This window comes from Mastigoproctus giganteus, chromosome 6, assembly GCF_048544385.1.
Source record: "Mastigoproctus giganteus isolate SK-2022 chromosome 6, ASM4854438v1, whole genome shotgun sequence".
Lineage (NCBI taxonomy): Eukaryota > Metazoa > Arthropoda > Arachnida > Uropygi > Thelyphonidae > Mastigoproctus > Mastigoproctus giganteus.
In genome coordinates this window covers 234261349-234281089 of record NC_143580.1, presented here as the reverse complement: position 1 = coordinate 234281089, position 19741 = coordinate 234261349, and the positions used below count along the sequence as shown (strand labels likewise).

General features: G+C 37.4%; 1 protein-coding gene across 1 annotated transcript in view; it reads left to right on the top strand.

Annotated features, from left to right (window-relative positions):
* The window catches only part of LOC150085097 (mitogen-activated protein kinase kinase kinase 10-like), a 275293-nt gene that overhangs the window by 159573 nt on the left and 95979 nt on the right, over positions 1–19741 (top strand). The window contains exons 4-5 of the mRNA XM_090376779.1: positions 7411–7586; positions 11850–12096. Coding sequence (XP_090232905.1) covers positions 7411–7586; positions 11850–12096 — 423 coding nt within the window. The remainder of the gene's footprint in view (positions 1–7410; positions 7587–11849; positions 12097–19741) is intronic.

The following is a 19741-nucleotide window of genomic DNA, read 5'->3' as shown; positions in this document are numbered from 1 at the left end:
CAAATGCTATCTGTTCAGTGTGACTGGCATCTGGCGTGCAGTCAAGAATTACTGAAAAATATTTTGCTTTCTTTAAAAGTTCCTTGATTTTTGATTTGATGCCACTTGCTAAAACAGATATGATTCCATTATGAAAAGCATGGCCTAAGTAATGAGGTATGTGACTTTTAGCAGGTTGAGATTGTATGAGATAATGGGGTCAAATTTTGCCAACATTTCTAGTCTTTAAAAAATTTCCATTACAGTAAACCCCCGCTATTCGCGGTATCTGTATTCGCGTGTTTGCGGTCGCTGATAAAATGAAACCTAAAAAAAATGTGAATATTAAAGCGCCGTGAACATTTTTCACCATAAAAAAGCATGGACGTGGCTAAAATTATCTTCCCCAGTCAAAACAGCGCTCAGTGGGTGAGAGGAGAGGGGTGACAAAATCGCGAGCGTGGATGTTTCTCGCTAATCCTTATTCAGTATGTGTTGTGCGCTTGTCATGGAAGGTTTCGTCGTTTGCTTTTAATATATATGCTTATAAATTGAATAAATTTATCCATTTATAAATTGATATGCTTACAAAAGTGATAAATCTACCATTTTGCAATGTAAAACACACTTTTTCGAGTGTGTTAACGGAAGAAAGTGACTTTATTGTGGACAAGTTCTTTCTAACCCGTATTCGTAGCCATAAAAATATGGCTACGAATAACAAGGGAAATATGAAAAGATCAAAGAAGATGATGACACTAGCGAATAAAATTGAGTTATTAGACAAAATTTCTAATAGTGAAAGTGTCTCCTCAGTGGCAAAATGTTATAAAATCAATGAGTCAACGGTACGATCAATCAAGAAATCGGAAGGAAAAATCTGCCGTAGTGTCCGTGAAAATGCGCTAATTGCTTCAAAAATTTGCTCTGTAACTCGTGATGTTAAATTAGAAAAAATGGAAAAGGCTTTAAATCTGTGGATAGAAGACCAAACTCAAAATAAAATTCCGTTAAGTTCACTCAACATTGGTGAAAAGGCAAAACTCCTTTATCAACACTTTAGCAAAACTGGTGATAACACTGGCGGGATAAGTTTTAGCTAGCAAAGGCGCTGGTTTGAAAGATTTGTTTGAAATTTCTAATAAATATTACATTTAATATTAAATTGTTTCTTATTTTCATTTCGATGTCATATGCTTGCATTTCACTATGTGCTGGCTATGTACATAGTCATATTATGAAGGTACATATAATAGATACGTAGACAAAATTTTAGACTAGTTTTTCTTATATACAGTATTTCATACTTTGGAATGGAACTCCTTTACTACTATGAGAGCCATAACTCAGTATTCGCGTTTTCGGTATTCGCGGAATTTCTCAGGAACGTAACCCCCGCGAATAGCAGAGATTAACTGTATTTGTTTCATAAAATTTATTATTTTTACCTCTGAAAGATAAACACTGTCCTGCTAAAAACTAGACAATTGCAATGATTCTTTCAATAATGGCTCGCCGTCATCTTTTTTTCGGATTCAAAGTACTGTTGTTGCTCTTTGTCAATTGTACAATTGTTGTCAAGGCATTTTTAATTCATATCACTTTTTACAATTTTGCATATTATTATTATTAGTTATATAGTGCAAGGAAGCCTGAGGCTTATGCTGCACCAGGCAAAAAAAAAAATTTCTGAGTTACCCTGAGAGAGGTTCTACGCTCGTTTCATGCCATGATAAATGAGTGGCTAAATGTCACCAATCTGAAAACCCCTGACTATCTGTTACTTTGTTTTGCTTTAAAGAAAACATCTTGCAACAAAAGCAAAACACACTATTTGATTTTGTGGGATTAACCAAGTTCTTTGAACTTTTTCATTGTTAGGTAAAAGTCTCATATATTGTGACGCAGAAAATGATCTTCCATTGTTATCTTTAGGAAACTTCATACTTTGAGGCATTACAGTTCCCTTCTGAATTATGAGTTCTAATAACTGATTATTAATAATTGGTGGCCAGCTAAAAGGATCCCCTATATCATATCTGGCCGTCAATTCAACACAATTATTATTTTCTAAATTATCCTCACCACAGCTTGATTCAGTCACTGATATTTCTTGGAACAATTTCAAACTTGTCATTTGATTTTTCACCTTCCATTTCGTCCTTACTGTCTGAAATGAATTCCGAAGCGACTGATGTTGATGCTGTCAGGTCACCCTCGTCCAACTTGACGAATTTCAGCATGGATCCGCGTAATTTTTCATTTTCCTTATCACTTTCATTCTTCCGCTTGCGATAAAAAGCACCAAACTGATGTTTTGTTTTCCTATCTGAACCTATAATTATAATAATAATTCTTTGCTTACAGAGCACAAACTATTTTTTCTCTTTTGAAATTTGTAAAAATTTTGTAATGACCCAAACCTGATTTAAACCTTTCTGTGCAGGTACCGAAGGTTTACTTACACTAAATATAACCCCGGGGCTCACATCTGGTGAGTATGGGCTTGGCACACCCAGGGTCCTGAGCTGGATATCATCATTCTTCTCTTTCTTGGTGATTCCCTTCTACTTTTGACTCTGACTCTCTCTCTCTCTCTCTCTCTCTCTCTCTCTCTCTCTCTCTCTCTCTCTCAGGGTTACTCGGGAACTTTTTTTTTTTTTTTTTTCCTGGTGCAGCATAAGCCTCAGGCTTCCTTGCATCATATGGATATTAATAATAATAATAATAATAATAATAATAAATTAAAATAAATAAGCACAAAATGAAAACACGTACCTGTTATGTTTAATCTTTATCAGCAAAAGCTCTAATCTCACACGACAGTTTCTTAGGTTACATTTATGATTTATGCACCCATTGTCCATCCACATACTTCTCACCTCACTGCTCACTCGGTAGTAATGAATTTTTTGCTGTGAAATGTTGAAAACGGTCGATAAGAGAATTGATTGTTGGGTGAATATTTAAATTAATAACGTTTGTGCGCATTTCTCTCTTTATTTAAATTTCCTTTCGGTTCCGTCAACAATTAAAACAATGATGTAAGTATCGCTTTAAGATTAATGGTACGGGAATAAAGGCCCATTCACAATGAAAATTAAACATAACATAAGCATAAAACCTTGTACCTATGTTATTTAATGAAACCATTCACAATGAATTACGTAAGTGTAACCTTAAACTTAATCATAAGATGTTAACATGAAAGTTTGCAAACTCTAAGCTTTTATGCTTTTGTTTACGTGGTTTAAAACAAGACACAATTGTAGAGGTTATGGAAGTCCCATTGTTGAATCCTCTGGTTCAACGGATGAACCCACTATTGGCGTTGCTTTCACTTCTACGTTTTCTAATGCAAAACACATAACATGTATGCTTCGGCATTATTTATAACCATAAACTGCACATTGCTATCACCCGTCATCATGCAAACATCAATTTTTTTGAAGTATGAAAGAAGAGCATGTTGTGTTTCCATGGTTACCAAATATGTTTACGGTCATGTTTGTGTTCCCATTGTGAATGTTGGTATGACTTCTTAATTTTACGGTAACGTTTGTTACGTTATTTTTAATTTTCATTGTGAATGGGCCTTTAGAGAATACAATATTATTTATTAACAATGCCACGTTCGCTATTTCATCACCAACCACTATATTAAAATAATATTAAATTACATTTTAATTTTATTTTTAAAGTGCGCTATTGGCCGCCTGCGTGCATGCACGCACTGCACACCTACCAGAACCGGCCCTGCTTGCATCATGTGCCTTTGCTAATGCTAATACTAACATGCTAGCAGAAAAGAAGCTTTGGGTCAAAACTAATGCTTACTGTCATAATTAACTGCAAGAATAGTCACTGTTTTGGTGCTGGGACCTTTCTGTGCCATCTGAATTACAAAGACAAAGAATACAGTTGTCTCACAAGACTGGTGTAGAAAAGAAACTTATTCTATCACATACTAATACAACAATTCAGGTGTAATTTTACTGCAAGCCAAGTTACCTTAACAACAAAATAAAATTAATTAATCATGTAATTGCAAGAGAGAGAGAGAGAGAGAGAGAGAGAGAGGAGAGTAGGGGAGAAACTAAAAGTACAGTGGAACCATTAAGAAGTACAACCTCCCTGCACTTTAATAGTGTGGAACTTACTGCTGCTACTGAATATAATATAACCAAAAGTGGAGGGATATTAAAAAAGGAATGTAATGTGGGTAATATGAATTGATGTCAATTTTACCATACGCAAAAGGGCAGGGATTTATGTAGTCTCTTGCTTTGGAGAATACATATAGGTAGGGTGTGTGTGTGTGTGTGTGTGTGTGTGTGTGTGTGTGTGTGTGTGTGTGTGTGTGTGTGTGTGTCATTTGGTAGACACACATAGGTGTGTATATGCATATGACAACAATTCAATAATCCAGTTCCTGGTATATGGAAATATGCCTGTGTGTTTGAGATGTTACAGCCTTATCAGATGGAAGTAGAGCCTACATATTTGGCTAGGCAGCCTTGTTGGCAGTTGAGAAAGTACGCTATGCTATTTAAGTCAAGTTGCATACAATATAGGTTGGAGTGCAGGATTTATGGAACCAATGGTGGAATAAGAGGGAAAGACTTGCTTAATGTCTAATCCTGCAAGTCAGCAAGCTGTGGTGGTATTGAAGTGAAACAATATTGTTATGATGTTTCCATGGGATAATTCTTGTAAAGAGAGTCAGGCATAAGGGAGCTATAACCTCCCTTATTATCAAAAGGAGGAGATCTTAGTACAGAATGATGAATGTAAATATTGCAACTCTTTCCAAGTCTGCTTCCAAAGAGCAACATATTTTTGTATTTAAGACTTGTATACACAGGACTGATTTTTTAACATGCAGTGTGTGGTTTGAGTTGAAATGTAGGAATTGGACAGAGTGCGTGAGATTTCTATATTTATTGATACCATATGTTTTGCCTTGTTTTTAATGGTTAAATTTAGATGGTTAATGTCATTATCAGTCTTGACTTTGCGGCTGTATTCAGTCATGGATGAAATGAGTTGAATTTAACAAGGAGATTGTTGATGGTGGGCCTGTGGCTTATTATAAGGACATCATCAGTGAATCTGGTGAACAGCAAATCTTAGACCCTAGATACAGGGTTAGTATGCTGTTTTCAATGGCATTCAAATAGATGTGTTCAAGTATGGAGATCGCACCCTAAAAAAGACATCAAAGTTTTTGAAAGGGTCCAAAGATGGGTAAGTCACCTGGTGCGACAGGAAAAGGGTGTCCATATGAGGAAAGATTTCAGATATGTGGGTTTGCATAGCTTGGAAACTAGACACCTTAGAGGAGACTTGATTGAGGTATTTAAGTCTTTTGTTGTTGTTATTTTGGTTTTTAGGAGCATTAGCAACTAAGGCCATATTGCTCCAGGCATATGCGGTGGTCATTCCCTGACCTTTCCGCATCCTCCGTATTTGGTGGTTGTGGGCTCAAACCCCAGTTTAATCAAGAAGCATGTGCTACACACTGCTGCTCCTGCCCACCTGGCTAGGTGCCTTAAGTCTCTGAGTGGCAAAAGTAGAATTAATGAGGACGAAATTTTCAGTTATGAATGATTCTAGAACTAGGGACCAAGAATTCAAGTTACAGGAGAAAGAAGTTTAGACTGGATTGTGAGAAGTTTTATTTTAGCCAGCAAGTTATAAATTACTGGAATTAGTTACCTACATGGGTAGTTGAGGCTGACAGTTTGGGGAAATTCAAAGGTCAGCTGAATAGATACCTACAGGAGGAGGGAAATGCATAAGTTGTCTATTTCCTTTTATTTTATTATTTATTAATTATTTATTTTATTAAATTTTATTATGATTATTATTTTTTTTTTTTTGACCGATGCTGCATAAGCCTTCGGTTTCCTTGCACCGTATTGCAATTACTAATAGTAATGTCAGAGGTTAGATACTGCTTGGTCATCCAAGACATGGATGCTTAGATTTATAATTCATTCACTATCACTTGGTCAAAAACAAAATTATGATTTTCCTAAGGGATTTAAGGAATAAGAAAAAATCAGTTTGCTAAAGTTATATTAAAGAAAGTGGCAAAGGAAGTAAGCAAACCTTTAGCCATAATTATAAGAGCATCCTTGGACTCGGAGGATGTCCCCACAGACTGGAGATGTGCAGATGTATCCCCAATTCACAAAGGGGGCATAAATTTAAATTGATTAAAGACAGCTGTGAATAGATGTGTGGGAATTTTCCTTTAGCCAGTGAGAGGTTGATTTTTGGAACAAACTTCCATTTATTGTGTAAGTAGTTGATAAATCCAAAGACAAAAACAAATAAATTCAAGGAAGAACTGGATAAACTTTTGGAGCAAATGGATGGATAAAATGAGAAAGTGGGGGTCTTTTTGGGTTTTTTTTGCTAATATTGTATAAGCTTGTGTTCTGGCATCATATGCTTTAGCTAATGTTAATGCTAATGCTACAATGTTCTTTCGTTTCTACAGACATAGTAAATACTTTCATATTTGAAATACACTGCCCTATATTAATATTTGGACACCCTCCATGGATGGGGAAACAGGTCCTGTGCATGCAGTATGTCCAGAAACTGCTATAAATATGCACACTGGGCTTCGAACAGACAATTGCAAAAGTGAGAATGCAAGATTAAACGTTCAACAGAATTACCTCAACAGTTCAAAGAATTGATCACCTCAAGAAATGCTAGATGCTGATTAACATGGTGTGAGGAGCATGAATTCTGGACTGTAGAGCAGTGGAAAACAGTCCTATGGGCAGACATCAGACACTTTACCAGTTCTGATGGCCGTTCCTGGATGTGGTGAATGCCAAGAGAACAGTTCCTTCCTGATTGTATTCTTCCAACAATGAAGTTTGTTGGAGGCAGTGTCATGGTATGGGGTTGCTTTTTATGATTTGGCTTGGGCCTATTAGGTGTTATTGACAAAACCATGAATTCTGTGCAACACCAGGGTGACCTTGACAATTATGCACTTCCAACATTATGGCAATACTTCTGGGAAGGCGCATACCTGTATCAGCAAGACAATGCTCCATGCCATACTGCTCGGGTCATAACAGAGTCATTTGAGGACTTGGGTGTGGAAAAGTTGGATTGGCCAGCCCAGGGTACTGATCTGAACCCTATCGAGCAACTTTGGGATGTATTGGATCATTGAGTATGTGCACGTCGAGATCTCCCAAAGAAACCTGACATTTATAAAAAGCTGGTTGAGAGTATGCGCAAAGATTGAAGGCCGTCATAAAAGCAAAAGGTTTGAGCACAAAATATTAAATATTAATCTAAAGGCAGGTGTTCAGATATTAATGGTAGGGCAGTGTATGTTGTAGTTTACTTTTTAACATTAACTTTCAGTTTCATTAGTGATTTTATAACTTCTTATAGGCTGTTGGAACCCTGACCCTCACTGTCGATCTACATTTGATGATATCCTCCGGGAATTAGAAGATGTATCTCACTCATCTTTTATGAGTACACCACAGGAGTCATTCCACACTTGGCAAGAAAAGTGGAAACGAGAAATCGATGAAATGTTCCATAAACTTCGCTGTAAAGAAAAGGTATTTTAATAGCAAAGCACATTCTTGAGGATGGTATATCAATATGCCTCTTTGGCTTTTTAAACAGATTTACAATTATAATGGTCTCTTAATTTTTATTCCTATATTAATATTTTATATAGAAAGTGTGTGGTAATAAAGTTCCCAGATTAGTGCAATAAAAAGAACATAAAGTTAAGGAGCTCAAAAATTATTTAATTTTTATTCAAATAATCACCACCTGATTGAATGGAACTTATTTCGCCATCATAACAGTTTCTGAAAAGAGTGGAATTTAAGACCAAAGAGATTATGTTCAGATTGCTGGTTATATTTTTCTTTGTCCTCAGCATCCTGAAATTTCCTTTGAGGGCAGTTTCACCTTTGGAAAGAGAAAGAAGTTCTGCTGGTGTGAGATCAGGAGAGTAGAGTGAATGGTTGATTTATGCAATGTCATGTTTCAATCAAAATTACTTCACAAAAAGTTCAGAATGTATGGGGACATTGTCATGCAACAAGAACCAGCTGCTTTTCTCTTGATATTTTGGCCTTACCAGAGAAATGCACTGCAGTAGGCTTTGAAGCACCTGTATGTAGAAGTGTCAACTTGCTCCCATTCAGGCACAAATTTCTTGTGAATCACACCCTATTTGTTGAAAAACATGATTAGCATTGTCTTGCTCCTAGAATTCTATAAACAAAACTTTTTGGGATTTAGTGATGATTTTAAAGTCACCGAATGCTCTGATGCTTTGTTTTTGGTTCATAATGAAACACCCAACGTTCATCTCCAGTGACAATACAGTTGAGGAAATTAACAACCTGTCAGACAATCTTTGTACAAAGCATCAGACATCATGGGTTGGAGGAAGTTTGGACTACAACCTACTACATCTGTTTATTTTCAAACTGATTGAATGACCAACAGCCCAGGAACTTTATTGCCACACTTCGCTTGTGTGTACGTGTTTACATACATACTGGGGCTGTTCAATAAACAATGATCATAATTTTTCATGAACAACCATACTGCTTGCTATTTCTATTTGAGCTGTGGAATTTAAGACCAAATCAAGCTGCATTTGATTGATGTGCACGGTGTTAACTTTGCGGTTGGTCAAGTTTTTGCCTGTTCAGTTTTACCTACGTAACAATGGATGTGACATGTGAGGAACATTATGCTGCTTTTAAATTTCAAGAAAACAAGAAAACATCAGCAGAAACATATGAAAAGTTAAAGGCTTATGGTGAATCTACTCTTTTGTTATAGCACAACGTGCAGGTGGTTTAGAATGTTTATAGATGGACATGATTCAATCACAAAACATGGCAGTCCTGGAGCTCCAACCACTACTTACACCACTGAAATTATAAACACTGCTTCTGTTATTGTGAGAGAATATCAGTAGGAAGCATGCATAGTATTTATTTATTTATTCTCCATGATCATTTGCATATGAAGTGTTTGTGCGCCCTGGGTTCCAAGACTACTCGCACCTGAGCAACAGCAAGTTCGCATGGAGGTTTTTGAGGAGCTACAATGGATGATTACTGAAGATAGTGAGTTTCTGCACAAGGTGATAACGGTGGATATGTTTATAACAACATGATATTAACGACAGACATGGCTTCATCATTTCGACCCAGAGAGTAAGCAACAAAGTTCTGTTTGGAAGTCTACATCATCACCAACAGCTAAAAATGGAAAGTTGTGGCTTCTACAGGGGAAAAGTTATGGTCATCGCTCTTTTTTTTTTTCACATTTAAGGAATGGTTTACATGGTATATGGTGCCGACCGGGCTAGCCGGGTATGTAAAGTACCTGCCTAACCCAAAGGTCGCAGGTTCGAATCACGCCTCAGGCTTGGATCAAAGTACTGCAAAAACCTTGGGAGGTGCATTATAGCCACAGAAGCCGGTGTACCAACAACTACCAAAAAAAAAAAAAAAAAATGGTATTTGTCAAGAACAATTTTACCACTGACCTCACTTGGAACACTTCCCAAGATCACTGTTAATTAGCATTTTAGCAAAAGTTGCTTTTGCTAAACAATTCTTAATCATTGTTTCTGTGGTGTCTTGATTCTACACTTTCACCAACTCTGATATGCACATCTGCAAATCTATAGATTGGTTGGTTTCTATTCTCAGTATAATTTTTTTCAATATGTGCCTTTGGTAGTGCATTTTCAAGCCCATGGCTGCAGTCAAACACCCTCTGTCGGGTTTTATTTCCGGTGGAGGGAAGAAAACAAGCTTCACACTTGTAAGTTTCGAAATTACTGACTGAAGGTGGGTAGGGCAGTTGTTGACAATCGATGCGATTTTGCTGTTTTCTTTCATCATCTTTCTATCGAAATTTAAAATCCCACTGTTCAGAAATTTTTTTTAAAACTGTTTCTCTCCAATGGGTATAGTCTTCTTCGATTGCAACTCCACTTTCATCAGAAATAACCTTTTTGAGTAAGCCACGGCACTTTTTAAATTTGTCCAGCCAACTGGCTTGGACTGGCTTGGACTGTTTTATGCCCCAGAAAAGATGCATACTCCATAGCCTTTTCTTTTATTATTGGCTCTGATATTGGCACATTTTGGTCTCGAATCAACTTCATCCACTTAAAAACTGCTTCATCTACATCTTCATACAGGCATAATTTCATACACTTCCGACTAAGTCCCATTTCCTCAAACAGTTTGAGAATCAAAACACAGTTTTTCAGAATGGTTAACACACTACTGGCAGGAATACCAAATTTTAAAGCAATTTCTTTGTTTTATTTTTTAACACCCCAATCTACACTACTAAGCATGTCCACCTTTTCACACTACACTCAAAAATTTCCTCTTAGCATTGTAAGGTTACTTGCACAGCAACTAAAACAAAACTGAAATTAGGGAACCCTTGTACCTACCATATAAACAGAGACAGGTAAAATTTAGTGAAAGTGTGGATAACTCATTTCTTTCTAAACAGCAGATGAATTTCCAGAATAAAGGAAAATCACTTTCTCCTAATTCTCTAATAGGATGCTTGCAGTAGAAAACAGGTTGATCGGACCCAATGTCTGCATCGGGAATATGCATTAATCTTTGCCAATGTCTGTGGACACATAGATAGCAGTTGATCAGTGTGGCTTCTCAGTACAGTAGCGTATAGGTTTTATTTCTTCTTTTTAGCCCTTGCTGACACACTGCTGGGCAAAGGCCTCTCCCAAAACTTCCATCTTTTTCTGTCCTGTGCCGTGGTTAGCCAGTTTCCTCCTAAGGGTTTTACGGGCACCACTAAATTGTAAAATGCATTAGCTGTTAATACATGGAATTAATCCCGTAGCTAAGAGTTAAAATAAAAAGCTAAATTTAAGATTTAAATTTTAAAGTTAAGATTTAAAAGGATTAATTCTTAAGCCTTTTAAGTCTTAATTTGTGCTTTCTACATGCTGTAGAAAGCACAAATCAGCTCTATTGCCTAAAGGCCAGAGGTGCGAACAGTGCATACCTGAGTCTCTCGAAATCAGTTTGTTATATGGAAATTTTCTTCATTATACAGAAACTATTTTCAATGTAATGACCAGGAGAAATCAAAAAAGTTCATTACATAGAAAAATTCGCTGTATGAAAGTTTGTTAAAGAGAGGTCCGACTGTGTATTGTTGCTTACTGCAACAAAGGTTATTCCACGTAAAGTAATACTTATTCTAAAACTTTTCTTTTTAACAGTTTGTTACTTTGAAATTCTGAATACAAAGATATTGTAATTCAGTTAATAACTAAATGTAATAAATATTTATGATAATGGTAATAAATTTAAAAATGTTGTAGCATGCACATTTTGCCTAATTTTAATGCATGTTATCCATTGTTTAATAATAACCATCAGTGGAGTGGGAGAGGGGAGATTAACTTTTGGTGACCTCATTTATATCTTGCATAAGTACATTAATTGCTCAGGAGTACTTCATATTTAGCTGTCGTGTGAAAAAAAAGTGAATGTGGCGCCTCCGTAGCCAGGTGGGTAGGAGCAGCAGTGCGTAGCACACACTTCTTGATTAGACCGGGGTTCAAGCCCGTGACCACAAAATACGGAGGATGCGGAAAGGTCAGGGAATGACCACTGCATATCCCCAGAGAAATATGGCCTTAGTTGCTAATGCTCCTAAAAACCAAATAACAACAACAACAAAGTGAATAAAATTTCTGTATATGAAAAAATGAAAAAATTCATTGTCTTTGTAATTTTCTGATTTCTTCCCTTTAAAAAAAATTAAGTATTTTCTGTATAAAACAGGAGTTGAGGTGTCGAGAAGAGGAACTAACTAAAGCATTGGTAAAACAAAAGAATCAAGAGGAATTTTTATTAAAGCGAGAACAAGAGCTTAATGAGCGAGAAATAAACTTACTAGAACGAGAGTTGAACATCATGATTCTTCAGCAGCAGCAAGAACATCCAACACCTAAGAAACGGAAAGGCAAGTTCAAGAAAAGTCGTCTCAAGTTATTGAAGTATGGTGGACAACAGATTAGTATGCCTTCAGGTAAGAGTTATAATAATAAGGTACTTTAAAAAAAAAAAAAAATCTACACTTGCCTTAATTAAAACTATCACCCCTTCTCTCTCTCTCTCTCTCTCTCTCTCTCTCTCTCTCTCTCTCTCTCTCTCTCTCTCTCTCTCTCTCTCTCTCTCTCTCTCTCTCTCTCTCTCTCTCAGACACACACACACACACACACACACACACACACACACACACACACACACACACACACACACACACACACACACACACACACACACACAGACTCTCTATAATAAAATTGCCATTAAGGTGAATGTCATGTTCTCCATATAATGCATCATTGAGTAGAGCAAATAGAACATCTAAAACAAACTCAATTAATATATATATATTTTCAAACACAGGACTAGATATCCATAAACATTCTGTATGCTTAGACAGAGACATACACAACACTATATGTTATGGTGGTCAGAGCATAGTTGGATCTCATTTGAAAATGTAGATAAAAACATCAAATTGCAACGGATCAAGAGACAACCTTTCATTTCAATTATTATGAATGCCAAACTAATCAAGAGTAATCCTTTAAAACAAGTTAATAATGACTTTTACTATAATTAAAGCCATTTGAAATTAGTACTCCTCAAGTAACAAAATGATAAAGTTCGTTCACTGTTGTACATCATAAATCCAAGTTCAATATGGAGACTAGTGTACTCAGCATTTGAGTACTAAAATGTGACTTACCTAATGTCTAATTTTTTTTCTTATGAAAATCCCAAACACACAAGGTATTACAACCTATAGTACTTAGTATGGGATGAAGGTCAAGAAGATGAAAAAAGAAACTTGTCAACATTAGACATGAATTTTTTTTATTGTAATTTTCCGGAAATATGTATGAATGAAAGTTGTTCCAGAAAATGGAAGATGAATTAATAAATAAGGAAAAAGAAAAGTTGGTCCTGTGAATTTGAAGCAGGATAGTAGATAGATATGAGCAGTTCGGACTGCTTTGGAAGAGAGAGAGAGAGAGAGAGAGAGAGAGAGAGAGAGAGAGAGAGAGAGAGAGAGAGAGAGAGAGAGAGAGAGAGAGAGAGAGCATGAATTATAGAAGCCAATTCAGACCAACAGTACCCATGGAAGTATCTATAGAAAAGGCATGCAGCAAAAACAGAATGTCTATGAGACAGAGAGTGGAATGACTCTATTAGAGATGAGTCATTAATTAACCAAATTGCCTTCTTTTGAGGGGAATCTAGAAACCTGAGAGAGGTTTTGAAGGCACCGCCCCAGATGTGGGAACAATATTCTATGGTAGGGAAGATTTGCGATTTGTAAACAGTGAATAACTGTTTGGAAGAACATAGTAACACCGAGAATGCAAGAGGAAGCAATATTTGTAATGTGCTTATGCCAACAGAGATTAGAAGTCGGGCTAATTCCCAATAGAGATATATGATCTTGCCTAGAAATCAGAGTGTTATCAAAGATAAGTATAGGAGAAGAATTCTTTTTGCAAGATATAAGACAGGACTGGGTTTTTGAAAGATTGAAATCAACTAAGTTACCTTTGCCCCACTGGAGATCAGCATTTAAGGAATAGGTAGTGGATATTCTAGAAGTTGAAGGTGTTTGAGCAGGGCAAGATTTCTCAAACTGGAAGGATATAATGCAATGTGCTATTATCAGCAAAACTATGGATAGAATTTCCAGTCAATGGAAGAATTTCCATTTAATGAAACTTGCCATTAATATACAAGAGGGAAAGAGTAGGAGGAAGGACTGAACCTTGGGGAACATCAGCATTAATGGAGAAGTTAGAAGGCAGAGCACCATCTACCCTCACCCACAGTGAGCAATCAGAGAAAAAACTGAATACAGAATTACAAAAACAGTTGGAAAACCATAAGATGGAAGATTATTTAGAAGGTCTTTATGCAAAACACGATGAAAAGCCTGTGAAATTTCAGGAGCAACTGCTTGAGTTTCACCAAACTTTTCCATTGAATTTGTCAATAAATGTGTAATGTATGCCAGAATATCACCAGTGGATCTACACTGACAAAATCCATACTGGCAATCATTGATCAGATGGAAGGTTTCTGGATCATTGGCGGTTAATTGATTTTTGCATTACTTTAGAAACAATAGAAGTAAGTGCAGTGGGACTATAATTTGAGTGGAGGAATTTTCACCCTTTTCAGGACTGACTGGATATGAGCAGATTTCCAAGCAGAAGATAAAATGCCTTTGGAATAAGAAAGTAAAAAATGCGACACAGAACAGTACTAAGTTCAGGAGCACAGGTTTTAAGAATAAGTGGAGAAATACCATCAAGATTCATCAAAATCCTTCTGACATCCTTTTGATGGAAGACCACAGGAGGCATTGAATAGAGCATTTAGGTGTTGGTGGAAGGTGTTTTACCAAGATCATTAAGACACAAGTTTGAAGGTAAATAGGATGCTAGCAGGTCAGCTGTATCACTAGCTGAAGTAGCAATGGAACTGCCTAGTTTTCACAGAGGTGGGAACAGAGTTGGGCAAAAGTTGTATTCAGTAGCTTTGGAAAGAGACCAAATGCTCGACTACCATTTGGACAAGGATCAAGATTTCTACTCTTATCCTGTTCGAAATCTAGTTTGGACTGATTAATTACTGCTTTACACTCATTGCAAGCTTTGGTGTAGGCAGAAAATGAACCTGGAGATTTGGATAAAAGCTAATTACAATATGCAACATTCTTCTCTTGAACGGTCTTAGGGCAATTATTGGAAAACCAAAGTTAGATAAAGGATGAGATTTTAAGGTGGAGTGTAGAATAAAGGATTTCATCCCTACAAGAATAATTTCACTAACATGGTCTGAGCAAACTTTGACATCAGAAGATTTGAAACAGTAATCTGGCCAATGAAAAGAAGAAAAGAAATCTCTTTTCTTTGGAACGAGTACAGAGAAGGGCAACAAGATTAGTGAATGGAACAAAGGGGTGCTCTTACAAAGAAAGGCTTAAGTTTTGCAAATTACAGTGTCTGGAGACTAGGCACCAGCGAGGTGATCTGATAGAGGTGTATAAAGCCTTGAATGGTTTAAGCATGCTCAATGCTGATGGGATTCTTCCTTTAGCTCAGAAAAATCACCTGAGAGGGCATAAATTCAAATTGAGGAAAGACATAGACGTGCGGAAATTTGCCTTTAGCCAGCGGGTGGTTGGTTGGTGGAACAGACTGCCATCCCTTGTGGTGGAGGTTGATAGCCTAAATAAGTTTAAGGCTCAGCTGGACAGGTATTTTGAACGAACAGAGGGGTGAAGTGGAAGTGGGTTTTTTTTTTTTTGGCTGATGCTGCATAAGCTTGCTTTCTTGCATCAAATGCCTCTACTAATGCTAATGCTAATCTCGTAGATTATTCCATTTTGCATTCTTGTGATGCAAAAAAACATGACGTTGGGAATCGCCATGAGAGAAAGTCTCCATTGCAGAAGTCACTATCACCAATTTGTGATGTGAGGTGTATAGGACACTATACACCTCAACTACCTACTAGAAGGGTTGTTTGTAAGAGAAGGATCAAGCATTTTGGCTGCATGGTTAGAATTGTCTTGTATTCTAGTAGGTAAGTGAACAATCTGTGCCAGGTCGTTAGTAATTGTAAAAGCCTCAGCACCTTGACCAGCTTGTTCTGTGTGACTAGAAAATAGAAACCAGCTGGAATTGTAGATGTTAAAATCACCAAGGAAAATTATCTTACTAGTAGGAGAGTTGGACTGGAGAAAGTCAAGTTTCAAAGTGAGGAAGTCTAGGAGATCTAAGTGGTTAGTGGAGTTAGGAGTATGGTAGAGCCAACAAGATGAATTTGATAGAATGTGCTAAAGAGATTTTAAGACACAGAAGATCAAATAAAGAGATTTCAAATTATTAAGTTCCTGAGAGGGAATATCACAATTGACGTTTTCTTATTCCAAAGTACCTTGCACAAAACTTGCCTGCTGTGGAGCTATATAAAGAGAATGTGATATTAGCATTAGCATTAATAGAGGCATATGGTGCAAGAAAGCAAGCTTATGCAGCATCAGCCACAAAAAAAAAAAAAAAAAACTACTCCCATTTCGCCCCTCAGTTCATTCCAAATACCTGTCCAGCTCAGCCTTAAATTTATTTAGGCTATCAACTTCCACAACACGGGATGGAAGTCTGTTCCACCAACCAACTACCCTCTGGATAAAGGCAAACTTCCGCACATCTATCCTACATCTTTCTTTCCTCAATTTTAATTTATGCCCTCTCAGGTTTCTGAGCAAGAGGAAGAATCCCATCAGCATTGAGCATGCTCAAACCATTCAAGGCTTTATACACCTCAATCAGATCACCTCGCAGGTGCCTAGTCTCCAGACACTGTAATTTGCAAAACTTAAGCCTTTCTTCGTAAGAGCAACCCTTTGTTCCATTCACTAATCTTGTGACCCTTCTCTGTACTCTTTCCAAAAGCTCTACATCATTTCTTAAAATGAGGCTGTATACAGTACTCAAGGTGTGGCCTGACCATTGCCTTATACAAGGGAATAATCACATCCTTATCCCTGCTAGAAAAATTCCTGTATATCATTGACAAGACACAATGAGCTACTCTTGCAGACTGTCTCCACTGCTCAGAAAACTTCATATCTGCCTGCACAGTTACCACCCAGGTCCTTTTCGTTCTCTACCACTGTCAGTGTAGTACCACAGAGTTGATACGTTACTCTGGGGTTACTGTTTCCCATATGTAGTACTTTACATTTGTCAATGTTAAACTTCATTTGCCACCTCTTAGCCCATCTGTTCAACCTTTCCAGATCCTGTTGCAGCAGCATACTGTCAGTAGTGTCCTTAACAACCCTGCCAACCTTTGTATCGTCTCCAAACTTGGACATTAAGCTTGATATACCATCATCAATATCATTTATAAACACAGAAAACAACAATGGACCCAACACTGAACCCTGAGGGACTCCACTAATAACATTAGTCCACAATGAGCAGTGTACATTGATTACCACTCTCTGTCTTCTCCCCCTCAACCATCCCTTTATCCATAGCAGCAATTTGCCTCCAATGCCACACTGCTCCAATTTGTTCAGCAGTCTTTCATGTGCAACAGTATCAAAAGTCTTTCTAAGATCCAAATATATAATATGAAAGTTATTCCCTGCATCCAGTTCCTTTGTGACCACATCATAGTATCTAATCAAATTGGGTAAGACTTTCCCTTAAGAAAACCATGCTGTGTCCGAACTATAACTGAAGTCTTAGCATTAGCATTAGCAGAGGCATTTGATGCAAGGAAGCAAGCTTATGCAGCATCAGCCAAAAAAAAAAAACCCCACTTCCACTTCACCCCTCTGTTCGTTCAAAATACCTGTCCAGCTGAGCCTTAAACTTATTTAGGCTATCAACCTCCACCACAAGGGATGGAAGTCAGTTCCACCAACCAACCACCCGCTGGCTAAAGGCAAATTTCCGCACGTCTATCCTACATCTGTCTTTCCTCAATTTGAATTTATGCCCTCTCAGGTGATTTTTCTGAGCTAGAGGAAGCATCCCATCAGCATTGAGCATGCTTAAACCATTCAAGGCTTTATACACCTCTATCAGATCACCTCGCTGGTGCCTAGTCTCCAGACACTGTAAAAGATGTCTAGATGATCCTGCAGTGCTTCTTGATAGTGTTATTTTATTATTAAGATACATTTCAGGGGTTAAGCCTAAATGGGTGTATGTCAAATATGGCCTTGGGGCAAAGAATGAATGCAGCAAGTTGGTTCCTAGCTAAAGACTTGAGTTAGGCATTCTGTTGTAGTTCCAGATATCTGAGTCGTGCACCATCTCAAAGGGCTCAACATAATTCTGCTGTTTACCAAGTAGTATTACATGTTATATAATCTATGAATGGCGCACTACATTATGTAATACTTCTTGGTGAACAGCAGAATAGCATTGGGCTCGTTGAGATGTAACACTACCCAGATATCTGGAACTCCATCATAATCCCTGCCTCAAGTGTTTACCCTGCAACCAGCTCTCTGCATATGACCTTCCTCCAAGGTTGTATTCGATATTCGTCCATCTGGCCTTGATAACCTCTAACCATATCTTAACTGATTCTCTTTATAAAACCCTGCGCGAGGCAAGTTTCTGTTGTTTGTATTACAGTATAGGAAGCAAGGGCACCTCCGTAGCCAGGTGGCCAGGAGCGGCAGTACATAGCACACGCTTCTTGATTAAACTGGGGTTCGAGCCCGTGACTACTAAATACAGAGGATGCGGAAAGGTCAGGAAATGACCACGCATATCCCCTGAGCAATATGGCCTTAGTTGCTAATGCTCCTAAAAACCAAATAACAACCACAACAGAAAGCAAGAAATATGGTTCCTCCAAATTGTAGGTAGGTATAATTGTCATGTTTGTATTTAATATTTAACTTGTGGTTTAACTTCACTATAGTGAAGTTAAACCACAAGCTAAATCTTCTGTATTTTCAACATTCTCTTATGTTAATGCACATTCCTTGGCTTCAGTTGTAATTTCTTAATGAATTTCATAGTAATTATCATGTGAAGATTTTCTTATATCCACTACTCATAGCATTTATGGCCTGAAGATGGGGTTTTCAGCAAGAATCCTGAAACATCACCTACATAACAAATTAGTGTAGTATTGAGCTTGTATTATATCATCATCATCATCATCAGCCATTTTCAAGCCACTGCAGAATGAAGGCCTTTCCAGCAACTTTACAATTCCTTCTGTTTTTGCAATGGCAATCCATTTACTACCCACAAACACTTGAATTTCATCTGTCCATTTCCGTTGTTGTCTTCCATGTTTTCTTTTAGCTCCTCTTGGGTACCATTCTATTATTTTCTTAGTCTATCTGTCATCATGCCTTTGAGCTATGCGTCCTGCCCAATTCCATTTCAGTTCTTTAATTTTGATAAGAATGTCCTTTACTTGAGTTTTCTGCCTAATCCATGTAATCTAACAGTCTAATTCTAATCTAACAGTCTGATTCCTAATATAATTCATTCCATTCTTTGCTGTGTAGGTGTCAACTTCTTTTTCATTCTTTTGATGATTGCCCTAGTTTCACTTCCATAAGTCGTGGTGGGGAGTATACATTGGTTCATTATCTTACGGTTCACACAATTTGGGATATTAGTAGTAGTAGTAGTAATAGCAGTAGTGGCATTTAATGAAAGAAAGCAAGTATATGAGCTTATGCAGCATCAGCCAAAAAAAAAAAAAAAAAATCGCACCATTCCCTCCAAATGCCTGTCCAATTCCTCCTTAAATTTATTTACTCTATCAACTTCCACAACGACAGATGGAAGTTTGTTCCAGCAATTAACCACCCAATGGCTAAAGGCAAATTTCTGCACATCTGTTCTACATCTGTCTTTTCTTAATTTGATTTATGCCCCCTTAGGTTCGTAACCTGAACAAGTGGAAGGATCCCATCAGAATTCAGCATGCTCAATCCATTCAAAAGGCCTTATACACCTCAATCAGATCACCACGCAGATGCCTAGTCTCCAGCCACTGCAATTTGCAGAACTTAAGCCTCTCTTGGTAAGAGGATCCTTTCATTCCCCTCACCAATCTTTTTGCCCTTCTCTGTACAC